The 18,458-nt window shown below is 36.3% G+C and overlaps 1 protein-coding gene across 2 annotated transcripts in view; it reads right to left on the bottom strand.

Moving 5' to 3' along the window:
- Positions 1–18,283, bottom strand: part of LOC109430917 (H(+)/Cl(-) exchange transporter 5) — a 33,127-nt gene extending 14,844 nt beyond the window's left edge. The window contains exon 1 of one of the 2 annotated variants that reach the window (XM_029874533.2): positions 17,488–18,283. In XM_029874533.2, coding sequence (XP_029730393.2) covers positions 17,488–17,595 — 108 coding nt within the window. In that variant the 5' untranslated portion in view covers positions 17,596–18,283. The remainder of the gene's footprint in view (positions 1–17,487) is intronic. The other variant, XM_019707024.3, reaches the window with a different exon arrangement.
- Between the last annotated feature and the right edge of the window lie 175 nt (positions 18,284–18,458).

Here is an 18,458-nt window from a genome sequence, read left to right as displayed (position 1 = left end):
GGAATCTAGTCGAGGAATTTACTTACTCCTGTTCGATGCAGTATTGGTTTCTGGAGGTAACCATTGTTTTCCGCGTGCAAATAACTCTCATTGTTGTCCATCTATGGTTCTCTGAAGTCAAGGCATGACTTCGCTTGAGTCCGCTTGAGTTCCTAGGAATAGTTGTGGGGGACCTTTTTATTGACACATAATCGAATATGAGTTTATGCAGTGCACTGAGGTTCTACATAGGTAAAACATGTGATTACAGTTGATCTACAGCTCAATGAACTCAAGGCCTGACTTCAGCCAGGCCATCCAGGGTACTCAGGAATCTAGTCGAGGCTTTCGCTTACTGCTGTTCGATGTAGTATTGGTTTCTGGAGCTAATCGTTTTTTCCGCATGCAAATAGGTCTAATTGTAGTCCATCTACGGTTCTCTGTAGTCAAGGCATGACTTCAATCAGATCGTCCAAAATTTCTACAGTTCGTTGATATCACAAACATTATACAGATGTTCAAGTATTGGTGCAAATTGGAGCGATAAAAATCATTGAAAACAATCATTGGTGATTATTTCGAGTGTTCATATTTTGTAAGGACGGATTCGGACAATCCATCGAGATATTCAGGAAATATTAACAGTACTACAAGGACAACACATGTTCTATAGATGTCTCCGATTACCTATGGGGTCAATAAGGGAATAATATCTCGTGTTTAATTTCATTTGAAAACAACAAACGCAAATGTAGACTTGGATGGTTCAAAAATGTTGAATATCCCAAGAACTCAAAAGAAATCTATCGGAAAAACTCAAATTCGAACCTGTAGCAACATTCAACTATCATTAGGCAACGGAATGTGCAAACTCCCATTGAAATACTTCGTTAAGAAGAAAGTCATGGGGGTGCAAATCGTACTTGGCCTTTTTTTTACCCGACTTGACCCAGTGACCCACCGGCCTTACTCCGTCCAGAAGTCCAAGTAAATGCTGATCCCATATATTTCCAAAACTGTAGTGTTGTGCGAGTTTGTGTTCAAAATTTGGTTAAATTCTGTTAAGAAATGGGCTGTTGGCAATTTTTTGAACTTTTATTTTTTACCTGGGGTTCAACGGGTTGAAGGCAATTAACAGCGGTACCAACAATGTTTACAAGATTGATGTAAAACGACAGCCTTTATTCGCCTGAAATTTTCTTAGACCCACGGTGAATGGCGACTTGACGGTATACTGAAATCATGGCAACTATGTCTCACTGCAAAAGGCAGTGATGCCCACCGAATAGTTTAACCATCATGTGTAAAGATTTCGATTCTGGATAAAAATCGGTAACTATTTAATGAGGCATGCGATTTGAATGAAGTCTCTGGCAAAGTTGTAGCTGATATACTATTCTAGGTGTACCCTTGCAACTAAGGGTTCATTCAAATATTACGTAACGCAAAATTTCACAATTTTAGACCCCCTCCCACCCCCACGTAACAACTTTTGTATGAGAAATTTCAAAATTTTGTATGAAGCGTAACACAGTGCTAGACCCCCTCCCTCCCCCCATAACGTTACGTAATATTTGAACGAGCCCTAACCTTCTAGGACACTTGGGGAAATACTACGATCAAGTGAATGAAAAACATCGTTTTCCCATAGGGTAGTGGAGGTATTTTGGACCGGGCAGATATTTTGGCCCACTTAGGGAATTTTATGATATTTATCACACAATCTCTACTAAATCTTGGTCCCTCCCCCTGGATATGCGATCTTGACGCGATGGGAGGGCTTAACCCATTAGCACTTTAGCGCCAGTTCATTCACCACCGCTTGGATTTTAAGCTAGATATATCTAGTTTACGAGTTGAGCGCAAGTGAAGGAATCGCCGTAAGTGCTAATGGAAACCAAAGGAGTATCCGTCGTGCATTTATCACAAGTCAAAAACAAATTATAATTCAGCTTGCATAGACCTAATCTTTGCATTCTTTGAATTTTCTCAAATATAACAATAATTGTTGAATTTAACGTAACGCAAGAGTGCGTAGAGGAGGTCTCTGCGTTACACTCATCATTCGTTACTTGAATTCGTTAGTTCACAGGACAGGGGACGCTAGGATAAGATGACTTACAGCCTTACAGATTAGATTCATTACAATTAGAAAATTATGGACTGATTAGGTAAAGATAAAACTATTGATTATAGGAGTTTATATTTGTATTTATTATTTTTATGGGTTTTGTGAATTTATAAAAGTTGACAAATAATCATTATCATTTTTATTTTTGACAAAAATCAGTTGACTAAACTTTTTGTTTTTATATCTTATACGGTATTATTTCACTGATCAAAAAAGCAGGAGACGACTAGCGCAATTAGAAACACAATTTGATACATTATTGACTATATTTTGACAAATAGGGTTTGACAAATTTCTTTACAATATCGAATGGAAGCTCAAAAAGTGTTATCTAACACTAATATGAGAGTTATTTGGGGATGATGCTGGTGCTGTCAATGACTAACATCGGTTATTGACACTATTGGTAATCAGCTTGAAATAATTTTCAGAATGTATTATAAAATAACTGAGGATATTATCTGATTATTGTTTGGGGAAGCTGTCAGAAAAACTAGTTGCCCATATCGGCTAAAAACGCTAACTCTGGTAGCTGTCTTCGAATAATTGTCAGAAATATCAAATCTTCAAAAATTAGCTACGACACATTTTTTTTTCTTTTTGCTCTTTGTATATTTCTTAAGAATAGTACTCTGAAGGCGTTAACATAGACATAGACACCCTTTTTTATCTCTGAATGTTGTCCAGTGACCTCGGAGATTTTTGATTATTGAAATATTGTTCAATTATCAAATCATCTTTGGAGCTTCCATTCGATCAAAACACTAGTGCAATGGGAAAGTTAAAAACAGTATTTTTAAAAACTACTACGAACCAATGCTAATTACTACACACTTTGCTCAAGTTGACGACATCGTCTAGTCCATCGTGAGTATTGGTCCTAGTAGGAGGAAAGTTGGGAAAGGGTCCAGGCTTTGCTATCAGCTGTCCTGCAGCTCCACCTGGTCATTCTTCAAAAAAAAAAAATAAATAAAAAATAATCTCTACTAAATCTTGGTAAATTTTTATTGGAACACAAAAAGTATTCAACTATGTGATGACCTTTATATTGAATGTCAGTTAAATATGCTGTTCAGAATCAAAAATAGAGAAAATGTTTTCACTTCCAATGAAATGCACGGAAAAGCACCAAAAACAAAGAAGGTGACAAATTTGTAGTCGGCTTCGAAGAGGTATTAAATTTTAGAAATAAATATTTATTCCTTGTGAATGTAGTTAGGGTCTTGCAAGAACTCAAATAAACTTCTAAAGGAAGAAAATGTTCTTGCCAATGTAATGTACTTTAAAAACAGATACCCTCAGTGTACCAGTAGCCGCTCGTGTTCCAATAGCCGCTCACGAGTGTAGAAAACAAAGTTCCCTGCAAAAATACAATCTTTTTTCCACGGATATTCAAAATATGCATGCCAAATTATGCACGGATGAAGACAATCATACATATTTATGCCAATAAACATCATTTTCAAGTACTGGTAAACTGACGGTAAATAGAATAAGTTGGGAGCTCCGAAGATATGGGTTGTTATACGTTTATTTTACAATGAGATTGTTGTGGGTTCGATTTGTTTTAACAACTTTTCGCCAAGTTAAAAATTTCGATTTGATTTGTGTCATAACAACTATTCAACAAGTTGAAATTTTCTGGTGTTCAGTCATCCAGTTTAGAAAAGTTGCGCTTCTTGGCAATCAGTTGATGACTGAGACAATGTATTATCTAATGTATGTTTGACAATTTACGTATCATTCAAATTGCTTTTTTTGTTGACCTTTCCACTCATTACAATATGTGTGGAACGCCTTTATATTTAACAAAATCACTAGACTTTCACACTTCTATGAGGTAACGCCGTAATTTATGCATGGTGACTGACGTCATGCAATAGTCAATAAATGCACGTTTTGCATAACATGTTTATGAAACATCATACTACAATGCGTAAAAACTGACAATTGCAACAAAATTTCATCTTTTTTTACCGTTACCGTTGAATAGGAAAGATGTAAACTTCACGTAGTTTTTTTTTTGCTAGGTTTCTAGCTGCACTCTGAATAGAGTTGAAACCACTACACTAGACCCGAAGATAGAAAAGAGTACGTAGTCTTTCAGAAGCAGTTTGCCAGCCGTACGCGGAAAATGATATCCATTAAGACACTGTTGCAACTGACTCAGAAAGTTACGGTAGAAGATTGGAAAGTTTTCAATTGGTCTGTCAGTCAGGATTTGCCTATGTAGTGTTATGGTCACACGGTTTGTGTTTGTCTCCTTGTTTGATTTTGTGGTATGGTTAAATATGTTTTTCTCCTCGTTAAGTCAGTTGTCGTATGTTTGTTTTTTTTTTTCAACGAATCAATCGAACCCTGTATGTTAAAATATAGTCGATCCTGTGTCAAATTGTTTTCTTGTTTTCGCTAATCGTTTTCTACTTGTGTTCATCTCTTGTGTACTTAAATTGTCATCGGTCCAAAATCCACAGAAACATGTAACTGAATTTCTGAACATCTAAGAGATAATCAAAAATACGGCAAGTTGGTCAGTTGATAGCAATAAAATTTTAAAATAATAAAGATTTCATGTCAACTTTCATCCCGCTACAAATACTATTCTGTTATTCTGTTATAATCAACGCACCCCCGGGCCGTGGCCAATCTGCGTTGAATCGCTGGGCGATACGTCTACCAGTAGACTTGTATCTGCCCTATGCTAAACCGATTAGCATAGCAAGTCCTTTCCACTGATGAGTAGGCTCGAATGTCCCGCTCCTCCCTATAACCCATAGGGGGAAATAAGGAGTTTTCAGTTTCAAGTTTTGCATGAATCATGACACAAACTCTTTCTACCATAATGCTTTAAAAATTCTGAAATAAAAGAAAACTAATATGATGAAAATAATTGAGATGCAAGTTTTTATACAAAATTTAAAGATCAGTTATTTAAAGGTGAATTGAAGAAATGTTAAGTACGGTACCTATATTATAAAATGTTCCGCACCGCCACGAATGTGATAAATAAGCAAACACATAAATATTCTATTTGCCTAGTAGTAGAAAGAGTTGCGTGCCTGTTTATAAAAGTTTTTACTTATCTTGATTGCTCCGGACAATTTCCGTTTGTGTTTGGGAACTTCGTGGGTGTATCTTCAGAACTATCCACTTATCCGCGAGCGGTAATGGCGGTGGCGGGCTTGCCCAACCGGTTCGGTTTTTGACGTTTCATGGGGGAAAGTCAAAACAGATTCATTCTCCTCCTCACCCCTTCACCCACCGTTTAGTGGCGCCAACCGATTGCGATCCCCACGAAACGTCAAAATTCGAATCGGTTTTTTATGCCCGCCGCCGCCATTACCGCTCGCGGATAAGTGGATGGCGTTTTCTGGAATTAAAAAATAAAAGGAAATACTGGGCCGCACAGCTCCGCGGCCCACTTATATTAGTATAAACATATATATATATATATATATATATATATATATATAGGACGAAGTGGTCAGTTTTTGTCGATTTCGTCAAGTATGCGTCTTAAGTCTTGAGTCTTGATCACCCGTTGGCTTCGAATCTATAAGCAAGCACTATTAAATGCTGCACTTTCACACTATTGGTTTCGGTTTCTTAGTTATTTTAAATTGATATGGCAAGAAAACATTATTAAGCATTAGACATTCAAAACATAGGTATTAGGGTTTACTGACAAAACAACTATCACATATGAAAATACTGATATTGAAAATTAAAATTAATATTAATCACAAGTAAATACAATGTCAGCACTGTGAATGAGCAATTTGAATACACGAGATACTATTATTTGTTGCATATTGATTGTTAAAATTCACCAAATAGTGGAAAGCCCAGACAACAATATTCCAAGTCTGCTGACTCCAGAAAGATCCCAAGATTCGTCACAAAGCACAAATGTTTTCATTATGATTCACAACGACTCTCGCAACCCTTCCCGACTCAACCGTCAGGAACTGTTTTCTGAGTATAGAAACTACTAAGCCCTAGCAGGTTCCTCCTGTTTATCGAGCATTTCTGATAAATCAGCTATACTCCATCTGTAGCAGCCGGTTCGCAATGAACCGCTGGAGGCGCATTAAAGTGTTAAAGGTGATATTTTCATTACAAGAATTATAATTAACTTCCTTCACTTAAATACCGTCAAACCCTGTGATCTTGGCTAGGGAGAAAACAGTTACGTGAAGTTGTATCAAAATTCTACAGAGTGTTGGGGAAGGGGAGGGGAAATAAACATACTTCTTCCTACTCCTAGCAGTTCGGATCTTCTGTTCACACTGTCATTCCAACCTTCTTTCAGTGTGAAACGTTTCTGGATCTGTAACGGGTGGTATCACTTTACGCTACTCTTCTATCATGAACATAGATAACTGCTTTTAAAAATAAAAGTTTTGTCCTACTACCTATTTTATACCTGAAAGATGTTAATTGGTCAAATGTTTCGTTCAGCAAGTCTATGTCCATATTGATGATACAACCTTTTATTAATGAGTAATAATGTTGCTTACAGTTGTGAGGCAATATAACATTCAACGTGAAATTGTATTGTAATAATTGATCCTAATCTTAACCCTATCACTGGAACGCGTTTGAAGCAAATTGATATTGCTAATGATTTGGTTGGGCATTAAAAGTTTTTTTGGTTTCGACAATAGTCACATACTATGCCCTACGACATTGACGATTCTATTGTCTATGGCTCACCTATTTCGTGCCACCCAGCAGGGACTTGGTCTGGTACCCAATTCAGTATATCCGCTCCACGTAATATACCGCACCTCTTTGTGATATATTACGCGGAACATTACTCTCTTCATTCGGATAGCGGCTATGTAACCCATTGGATTAAAAGCCTCCATCAAACATGAAGCGATTAATCGGAGACTGAAGACTCTATACCAAATTTGGCTCAGAGACAGGTAATCAGTGAGGTCAGTTTTTCTCGTTTTTCAGAGACGATTGATACGTATTAAGACAAACTTTCCACTGCATCTGCCAGCAATAATCGGTGATCGATCAACATTCCGAGTACCCCAATTTACACAAGAATGCCAAGGATCACCGCTCATGCTTTACAATACAGTTGGAAAAACTAGAACAACACCTGGCCACAATGATGCATAAAGCACTAAAGCGGACCGGAAGTGTTGGTGAGCCAGCCCCCACCAACTTTCATCCCGCTACAAATACTATTAAAAATATTCAAATTCGTTCAATTGTCCTATCGGCCCTACCTGGATGAACCATGTCATTTTCTAGAGCGTAGCCTAGAAATGTATACCTAGACATACACAAGTAACATTGTTCAGTTAATATAAAGCAGTCAGTTTTTGTCCGAAATGTCACGTCGAACGCATTGACGTCAACAATGCGTTTAAGTGTTCGCACGTTAGCTTTGAATCTATCAGCACAATTAAGTGCTGCAAATCTCCTTCCCACTATTGATTCTTCGATCGATTTTAATTGCTTTATTTAAAAAAAAAATATGACCGACTAACATTGTAAAAATTCGAAAAAGCGACTATGACATTAATAAATTACTATGTAATAAAAATCAACCGAGAAACGTGGGAAATAGAGCCCAAACAACATTTTGAAGTCAGAGGTTCCAAAACCTGTCACAAATCCTACAATACTTTTATTAGGATTTGTAACGATCATCAAAACCTTCTCAAATCCAACCGACTTGGAACTATTGCTTGGGAATAGACTCTACTGAGCCCTGGCGGTTCCTCCTGTTTATCGAGCCTGTCTGATGCATATGATCAGCCATACTCCATCTGCAGCAGCCGGTTCGTGATGAACCGTTGGAGGCGCATTAAAGTGTTAAAAAGGTGATATGTTTCACTAAAGAACACTACATTACAATAAATAATCAAAATGAAACTCCTTCACTTTAATACCCTGGCCAAGTTCGCAGGGTTTGACGGTATTAAAGTGAAGGTTATTGTAATGTAGTATTCTTTAGTGAATCATATCACCTTTTTAACACTTTAATGCGCCTCCAACGGTTCATCACGAACCGGCTGCTGCAGATGGAGTATGGCTGATCATATGTTTTTGCATATTCATCAGACATGCTCGATATACACGGAGGGACCGCCGGGGCTCAATAGATTCTATACCCAAGCAATAGTTCCAAGTTGGTTGGATTTGAGAAGGTTTTGAGGATCGTTACAAATCCTACTAGAAATATTATAGGTTTTGTAACAGGTTTTGAAAACTTTTTATTGCCAGTAGACTTGAAAATGCTGTTTGGGCTTTCTTTCCCACGTTTTTTGGTTGATTTTGATTCACTACTAAATTTACAATAATTTGAGTAATTTACAATAATTAAATATATTTAAATTAGTAATTTTATCAAAACAAATTTGTTTTTTTTTTTTTTTTTTAATATTACAATGATATCCAGTAATATTCTCTTTATATAAATCTGGTAAAATCAACCGAATAGTAGGAAGGAAAGTTGCAGCACATAATAGTGCTGATAGATTCGAAGCTAACGTGCGAACAATGGATTACTGCACGATACTACTGGCCTGCTTGCTCTCACACATGGTTTGACGTTTGAGCTGTGACGACACCGCTCAAACGCCAAATTATCTTTGGGAGTGAGCGGGCCGGCCCAAGTTCGTGCAGTGGACCATACTTTAACACTTTATTGACGTCAATGCGTTCGACGTGACATTTTGGACAAAAACTGATTGTTTCTAAGCTGAAGGACGTTACTTGTGTATGACTAGGCTGACATTTCTAGGTTACGGGGAGAAAATGACTTGGTTTATCTAGGTAGGACGGATAGGACAAATGAACGGATTGGCTCTGTTTTAATAGTTAGGTTGTTTTCGTTTCTCGTATCATTGGAAGCCCATGCATGACATGTTCAAAACTAGTGTCTATCATTGGGGATGGCGCCAGTGCTGTAGGTGGCTACCAACATAGGTGTTATCGCAGTAAAGGTTGTTGTCTTCAATTGGTATTTGACCATAATTATTTCAACTATACATTTTACATAATATTTCTTGGAGATAGTATAGGCACAGTTGTCAACATAGACAGCATTTTGTGCTATGTTATTTCCAAGAAGTAATAGCAAGGATATAAATATTCCTGGTGCTTCAGGCTTCGCGGGTAGAGATTTATTCTGATAGCTTCATATACTTCACATGACTGAGGGTAGACAGACATGACTAATACATCTACGGGAGGGAAAATGCAAAATTTTGATTAAAACTACTTAGGCACAATGTAAAAACTAGTGTTAAATTGGGCAACATAGCCTATTCCGTCTAAACATTGGTCTTGGTAGAGATGGAATTTGAATAACGGGTTCAGCCTTGACAATCAAGCTGTCACGCAGCTCCAACTGAAAACCCATGAAAAAAAAAAGAAAAAAAAAAAAAAAAAAATGAAACTCCTTCACTTTAATACCGTCAACCCCTGCGAACTTGGCCAGGTAAACTTCACGTAGTTTTAACTGTGTTTAAATTCTTGCTGAGGTGGCTTTCATTTCATTATTCAATTGAACTTTAATTTGGTGGGCCAACATATGTGCACTTGGTGGTCCAAAATAAAATCAGATGGTCCAAAATAGAAGCCCGAGATCCTTCAGGAGCTTGATATTTCTTGTATTTACTACAACAATTTTGAGTTCTGTTTGGCCTTTTTCGACAGAAAACATGTTGCTCTACATAATGCCTACTGAAATTATCCATATTTTTAAGTGGGAATTTTCTTTTTTCGCTGAATTGTTCATCCACTTCCTAAAGGGGTCCAAAATACCTCTCTTACCCTAGTAATGCCCATACAAACTTTGAAGGGCTTGTGCAGTCTCAATTGGGTTTTTCAATTAAGAAAAATCTATCGACTTTTTTATTTTATACAAAAGAGCACCTTTTTCTGAGCCACTATGACTTTTTTCAGATTTTCAGAACTTTATTTTGGCACCTAAAATCAATTTCGAAGAGATTTTTTGAAATCACCTCTTGACAGCTGGGTAACTGTTTGACAGCTCCACCCAGTACAAAATGCGACGAGGGGTGATTCGACAAATTGCTCGCATACAAACTTCAAATTGATTTTTAAATAGGTTCCCGGTCAACAAAATTCATGAAAATTTGGATTTCGGCTCAGTTTCGCATGCAGATTCAGAATATGGAATTATCTCAACACCGCTAAAGAAGCCAATTTTCAACCAAATGAGCTAAAATTTTGGGAAGACGGCATAGAATCTGGTTACGAATCGAATAAGCGGTGTGGAGCAAAAACGATTTTTTGAATCACGCTATTGTGTATGCTACAACATGAATTGTTGAGATATTACGCGAGGTGCAAAATCGTCATTTTTGTCACCTTGTCAGCCCTTAGGAAGCGAGGGGTCCATCAATTTAACCATACCAAAGTGGTTTTCATCCTTTTTTTTATCACTTTCTATGGAATAAGCAAGAAAAAAATTTAAATCACAGCCTTAAGGCGAAAGTGGAAGCATTTCCTCATTTTTTGGTTTTTAATTTTTTATAAAATAACGAAGCAATATTTTCAAAATCGGTTTTCATGCACATGTAGAGTATGGATCAAGGTATCTTCTGTTTTTTTTTGTGGTGGAAAATATTTTTCGTTTTTGTAGAAACCATTTTTGAATAAAATTTCACTAAAAAAATGGTTTCTGCAAAAATGGAAAACATTTTCCACCTCAAAAAAAAATCAGAAGATACCTTGATCCATACTCCCCAGGTAACCAATAAGCAGTTAAAATGGCATTGATTCGGCACTATATGCGCCTTTACGGCAGGTCATTAAATGCTAATTTGCCCCATATGCGCCATAAGTGCTACTTAAATGCAGGTTTTGGCCCAATATACGGCTGATTTAATGCTTAAATTTCCTACCCCCCACATTGTCAAAAATGAAAACAAAAAATTTCCCCTGCCCATTTTACGGCCTCTCTTTCTCTTCTATTTTTATCTTACCTCTCCTGTGAAACTTTTGAGGCTTGGGGGCACGTTTTGAAATTCTGTTCTTGTTTTTTTGCTGATTTCGGCGAAATTGGGATTTGATCCCTCGATCCTCGGGTTGACGATGGTGCTGAACCTCGCTACGATGTAAGCTATAGATGATTGGGATCAATTTAAAGCTTGAATATTACACCGGCAGTAGCTTCGTCAGATATGCTATGTGTCCAACATGTGCTGATAATTAAATAAATCGAGCATTGGAAAGTAGCCAAAACCATGGAATTTATTTGCCAAAGCATGTTTTTTAGTTGCTACTCTATAAATGACAGGACAAGCGAATGATAATGGCATCTACAGCCGGGGCACGTAAATTAAAAAGTGGAAATGTGTTGTGGGTTCAGCATCACTCCTCCCACTTAGCAGTTTTATGGCACTAATGTAGCAGTTATGCTGCTTGTTGACCAAAACATACCGTGCATTTGAAATGCTACATAACTGCTGTCAGATTTTAAGTAGCATTTCAATTGCGAATATAGGGCAGTTTAGCCGTCGAACTGCTATCATACGGCAGTAAGCAGGTCAAATGCAGATATAAAACAGAAATACGGCTAATTCAAATGCTTATTGGTTACCTGGGTAGTGTACTAAAGAGTAGAGGACGAATACAAACCTATACGATTTGTATTTACAAAGTGATGATGATCCAGCCTTAGGCGACCCATCTTGCCCCACCCCACCCTACACATAATCAACTACCTTCTGTGAAAATTTCATGAAAATTGGGAGAGAAATTTGAAATTTATGAATAGGCAAACATCGCACATGAAAAACACGAAAAATTTTCACCCTTATCGACACAAGTAGCTTTCAAACCAATCGATAAAAGTTGATGAAATTTTGCAAGAAAGTGTCTCTATAAGTATCATAACTGCTAACGAAATTTCAAAATTATCATCACAGAACTTTGAACTGTAGCCTAAAAGAACTATCTACTATGCGAATGAAAATTGGTCATGATTGTACAAAATGCTTAAAACCACGTCTGTTTGTTTTCATCCACAGTTAAAAGTAATGCATCAATTTTTATGAAATTTTAACAAATAATAAACATACACCAAAGAGTTCTGAGTCAATTATTTGGCCAATTTTGCCGATTCATTACAGAGCTACAGCCGTACTTCTGTGTCCCGATTATTGCGGATACAGGCTTTATTTGTATCGTTATACATTATAAATGACCATTTCACCAAAATAAAGGATTGATGGTACCTTTTTTAAGGCTGTCTATATTACAATTTCACGCTGCTCATAGTACCAAAGATGGCACAGAGCCATCTAGAAACGCATATGTTTATTGAAATAATGCATGATATAGTATACCGTGACCGGCCCTAATTCTGCGCAGTCCCTAATTCGGCGCACTTTCTCGAATATATCACAAAATCACGGACGCTAGTTCAATATTAGCTTCAAATATATTTTTTGAATATTGTGTCAATAGTAACGAAAAAGTTTATGAAGAATTTTTTTTTTTCAAATCAACGACCATTATTTTGTAAAAAAATAAAATGATGTCGCAAGTACTGGAAATTGTCTGAAATCTGTGTCCTTTAGCGAAACTGCTAAAAAGTTGCCTCATGAGCTGAAGCATTTTACGACATAAATAATGAAGAGAATGTCTGCTTTTCCATGCGCATCCTGTACTGCTGTTTCCGAGGAATCAGAATCGGCAAAAAATAATTGAGTTTTCTTCTTCTTTTCTTAATCTTCTTGTTCTTCTTAGGTGCGCAGAATTAGAAACCGATATTAAATGGTGGTCCTAATTCTGCGCAGACATTTCAACACTAAGGTTTGAACATATAATTAATAAACAAACATCATATAAATGCCGCCATGGTTATAACCAGGATATTCTATGTTTCTAGCAATCCGGTGAAGGTAATTACGCATCAACAAGTTAGTTTATAAACTTTGAAGGCTAATTTACGATTCTTGCATTTTTTATTTGATAGTTCGACCAGACTAACCACTTGTTTTAAACATTTTCTATTAACCTCGGGGGCATAGGCGCCAACTTAGGGAGGGCAAGCATGGTCTCCCCCCCCCCAATATTTGACGATTTTTCGATTTTCCCATACAAAAAATCAGAAAAACCAGGCTTTGCCCCAACCCCCCCCCCCCCCCCCCCCCCAATAATTTTACCAAGTTGGCGTGTCTGCTCGGGGGAAAATTTATGTATTCATGCAAATTCGTCAAATGCGATATATGATGTGAGTTTACATGGAATTTTCTTAAACAGTAGAAACCCTGAAGTTAGACAAGAAATAAGTCTCAGTTTTCTAGGTTTCTAGCTGCACTCTGAATAGAGTTGACACCTCTACACTAGACCCGAAGATAGAAAAGAGTACGTAATCTTTCAGAAGCAGTTTGCCAGCCGTACGCGGAAAATGATATCCATTAAGACACTGTTGCCTACTGACTCAGAAAGTTACGGTAGAAGGTTGGAAAGTTTTCAATTGGTCAGTCAGTCAGGATTTGCCTATGTAGTGTTATGGTCACACGATTTGTGTTTGTCGTCTTGTTCGATTTTGTGGTATGGTTCAATATGTTTTTCTTCTCGTTAAGTCAGTTGTCCTATGTTTGTTTTTTTTTCATCGAATCAATCAAACCCTGTATGTTAAAATATAGTCGATCCTGTGTCAAATTGTTTTCTTGATTTCGCTAATTGTTTTCTACTTCTCTGTGTTCATCTCTTGTGTCCTTAAATTGTCATCGGTCCAAAAGCCACAGAAACATGCAACTGAACTTCTGATATTTTTCTGTTGGTGTCAAAATGCCATCTAAGAGATAAACAAAAATACGTCAAGTTGGTCAGTTGATTGCAATAAAATTTTAAAATAATAAAGATTGCTTGTCAACTATTATGTATTCGTCCTCCTACAAATACTATGAAAAATGTTCAAATTCGTTCAATTGTCCTATCGGTCCTACCTAGATAAACCATGTCATTTTCTCAAGCGTAGCCTAGAAATGTCAACCTAGTCATACACAAGTAACGTTGTTCAGTTATAAAAAGCAGTCAGTTTTTGTCCAAAATGTCACGTCGAACGCATTGACGTCAACAATGCGTTTAAGTGTTCGCACGTTAGCTTCGAATCTATCAGCACAATTAAGTGCTGCAAATCTCCTTCCCACTATTAATTCTTCGGTCGATTTTAATTGCTTTATTTAAAGAAAATATGACCAACCAACATTCTAAAAATTCGAAAAAGCGACTATGACATTAATGAATTACTAATCAAAATCAACCAAGAAACGTGGGAAATAGAGCCCAAACAACATTTTGAAGTCAGCTGGCTGTAAAAGGTTCCAAAACCTGTCACAAATCCTACAATACTTTTATTAGGATTTGTAACGATCATCAAAACCTTCTTCAATCCAACCGACTTGGAACTATTGCTTGGTAATAGACTCTAATGAGCCCTGGCGGATCCTCCATGTTTATCGAGCATGTCTGATGCATATGATCAGCCATACTCCATCTGCAGCAGCCGGTTCGTGATGAACCGTTGGAGGCGCATTAAAGTGTTAAAAAGGTGATATGTTTCACTAAAGAACACTACATTACAATAATCAAAATGAAACTCCTTCACTTTAATACCGTCAACCCCTGCGAACTTGGCCAGGGAAGAAAGAAGTCTCAGTTTGCAAACAAATATTGTGCCACCTTGTCATGGCGAAAAAGTTTAAAGCCTTTAGAAATGAAAGTAGATTTTACTAATAATGTGCATATGCGGATAACTAAAAAGCTTTACGTAGTAGTATTCGATAATGCTACAAAATCATTTAGTGTATTATGATTAAAATTCCCTTTGCTTAGTAATTAAAGTAGGTAGTATAAGTGTTGGGGACATGCAAAGTTCCAATATGGTCGTAATGTCGTATAAAAGTTGAAAATGAAGAATTCAATTGAATTTCGTCTATGAATCATGTTCTTATTACAATATGTTATCTCTTTAGAGTTTTTCCCATGTGCGCAGAATAGGAAGCAATCAGTAAAGTACTAGATTGAAAGTAGTGAGCTGGATTTTTGTATGGTGAGATGATCAATTCTCCGTTTCTGCAATGAAATGGTGCAAACAGCTTGGGTTATATGATTTCTTGCCTAATTTGATGCTGTTTGAGCAAAAGTTTGGGTAACTGTGTTGTTGTATTATTTATTTCTTGCAACTTCAACAACACAGTTACCCAAAGTTTTGCTCAAACAGCATCAAATTAGGCAAGAAATCATATAACCCACGCTGTTTGCAGCATTTCTTTGCAGAAACGGAGAATTGATCATCTCACCATACAAAAATCCAGCTCACTACTTTCAATCTAGTACTTCACTGATTGCCTCCTATTAGGAACATTAGTGCGCAGAATAAGGAACATTCCAAAAAAAGGTGCGCAGAATTAGGAACAGAGACACACTTCAGATCATGATTTTACATATAAATTGAGTGTTTTGTATGAGAATTATATTTTTCCCTCATTTACAAAGCTAATAACTATGTGCGGTAAAAAATTCAGCCAAATCAGTTCGATTTGGAATTTGTTACAGCTGATTGAAATTGAAAAAATCTTAGGTGCGCAGAATATGGGCCCTCCACGGTACTACAGTATTGGTACAATGTAGTTTTCTAAATAACCCTGGAATTTTGAACGCAGTTTTGTTAAAATTTAAAATGTCCAAAGTAGCCCCCATATAGTTCTATATGAGATGTGTCCGATTGGTGTATGAACAACTTTTTTGTTTATTGCTGGATTTAGCTCAAATTTTGCATACATCCTACATACATACTCACAATTATTATGTGTAAAAATTCTGGAAATCCATTGACTACTCTGGGAGTTATAATGTCATAAAGTTGAAAAACCATGAAAAATTGTATAAAGAAGCCCCGCACGACGGTATACAGCAAAAAGTAGTCGTCGAAAATGTCCTAAAGCGGTGTGCTCTGTATACACGGTGTTCAATAAGTTCGGACACACAATCAAATTGAATTTATTTCCCATCTGTAACTTAGATTTTCAAAGTGAATATATTAATTGAAAGCTCACATAATACTGAATAAATACAGCATATGTTTTGAAATAAACTGTCTTTTGTCCTTTTGCAATAATTGCAAATGTGTCTCAAATTCCTTTCGGCCGGCACGCTTGTCTTTGTTGGGTATTTCGTCTAATTGTCATTGAGTAATGGTGTTAACGGAGTCATTTTATCTTGATGCTTAAAATTGCTAAAATTGTCGCTGTACCTGTTTTAAAGATTTTTGTTTTGTAAACAAGCAAGGCTGCGTGATGTCTCAGTTTAACCCAGAATTATTTTTTCCAAATCTTGTTTATATCCCTATAGTGGCAAGTTTTGTATTTATGCCTTTTTCATAGAAACAAGCACAATTTGACTAAACTTGCAAATTTATCGCCATATCATCACCGAAATAGCAGTTAAAGCTTTTGTCTATAAATTTAGTTGTTTTAATTTAGTATAGTAAGATGTAAACTCAAAAGTCAACGTGCTTTAATATGCAGCTTCGTTTGAAGTTTTATATTCACTTTAAAAATATGAAAAATCTGTATATATTCAGAGTATCTTTTGGAAATTTAACATATTATGATCAATAAAAATGCCAAGTGTTTTCAACTTCTTCGAACTCTCATGTAATAATTTCACACGGAACATACTAAACTACATATGCAGGGTAGTTTGCATATGCGTTTTTCGTTCAATAAATGCACTTTTATATTAGTAGAAAACGTTTGGCAGATTATATGTGCAAAATATGGTAAATTTATAAACATTGTCAACTACATAAACATAAACATTTTTCATTTTTTTTTTGTAGTGAACAAATTTACTTATTCTATTTTGCTCAAAATTTTATCAATGGAGCTTTAATATATGGTTTATGGTTGGTCAAAATTTCAGTGTTTTTGATTGAAAATAATGTTGACGAAAAAATTACTGTACGGAACGGACAATTGTACGGAAAAGTGACATTTTTTTTTTTATTGACACAAAAAAATGTCACTTTTCCTTACGGAAAAAAATTAAATGGAAGATTTTGTTAACTTTCAATAGGTAAAAAAAAAATATTTTTAAGCAAAATGCTTGATGGATGTACATTGGACATCTGATTTGAACTCAGGAAAAATACAAGGTACTACCTATCTTGATAATAACATACAACCCATCAGGTTACAACAAACAATAAGGTAGAATAGACGAAAAAAATCATCTTCCTTTTATCTTCATGCAATGACTAAACCAACAAACTCGCTGCACGGCTAGGAATTCGAAATGCATCTCATTTGCACGATGATAAAAGCCTGCATACAGCATCAACGATTTAAGTGGAGGTTACTTACCTTACGCCCAACCGCTTGATAAGAAGGGTGATCTCCGCTCAATGGATGACTGCCGACCACCGTTGCTGATGTGGAAATATTGGTTCCTTTCAGGGGGAATTTTTCCATACCGTTTCCTTAGATCACTGGGGCACTGATGTTATTAGCTCATCAACTGTCTAGTTTCACCATTACAGCAAAAGCATTCATTGCTGTGTCGATCAGATTCTTAAGAGGCGTTGCTAGAACCGTATCAGAAGTGGGTGTTTCAAGTTTAAACTCACTACCAATCACTATTGCGAATTATGCAGATCTCGTTTTACCACCTTCACCGCAGAACATAAATGTACTGACACGTAGTAATGATTGTTAGAGCTGTTTTCTTCTTAATATTATGAATAAGCAATATCAGTAGGTACGCACTGTACAGACACAATTATTATTTTTTCTTAGGCTAGACTACAATGCACCCTTCACTTTATTTGATTTTTATCTTCATGTAATACGAACTAATCACGATTCAAAGAATAAATACGTATTATGAAGAGGGTAGCAATATTTGTGCTGGTATGTATTCACGAAATAGATCACAAATTACGCGATATCCACTGGCATCGATTTTCATCAGACTGGTGTCCTTTTTCATATTATTTTCCAAAAAATGTAAAACCGAAAGAACTACGAAACATTTAACATAACTATTTCATCAAAATTCTTTCTATTAAAAACCCACAACATACTTTAATATTCACTTTTCTAATTAACTACAGCTTTGCGACCGAATTTGTTGGAATTTTTACGATGACAGCTCAGTTTTGACTGTTCTTTTTTGCTCTGATGTTTTGTTTGGAATTTTTTGACCATCGAGAACGTGATCCACAAGTGTTACCCACTACACGGTAAAAATATATTTAACATTTTCTGCAACACTACCTGCTACAAATATATTTACACCGTGTCCAATATAAATTCTCATACAAAATACAAATTTA

This window comes from Aedes albopictus, chromosome 2, assembly GCF_035046485.1.
Source record: "Aedes albopictus strain Foshan chromosome 2, AalbF5, whole genome shotgun sequence".
NCBI classification, from domain to species: domain Eukaryota; kingdom Metazoa; phylum Arthropoda; class Insecta; order Diptera; family Culicidae; genus Aedes; species Aedes albopictus.
Note: the sequence above shows the minus strand (reverse complement) of the source record. Positions and strands in the feature narration are given on the sequence as shown.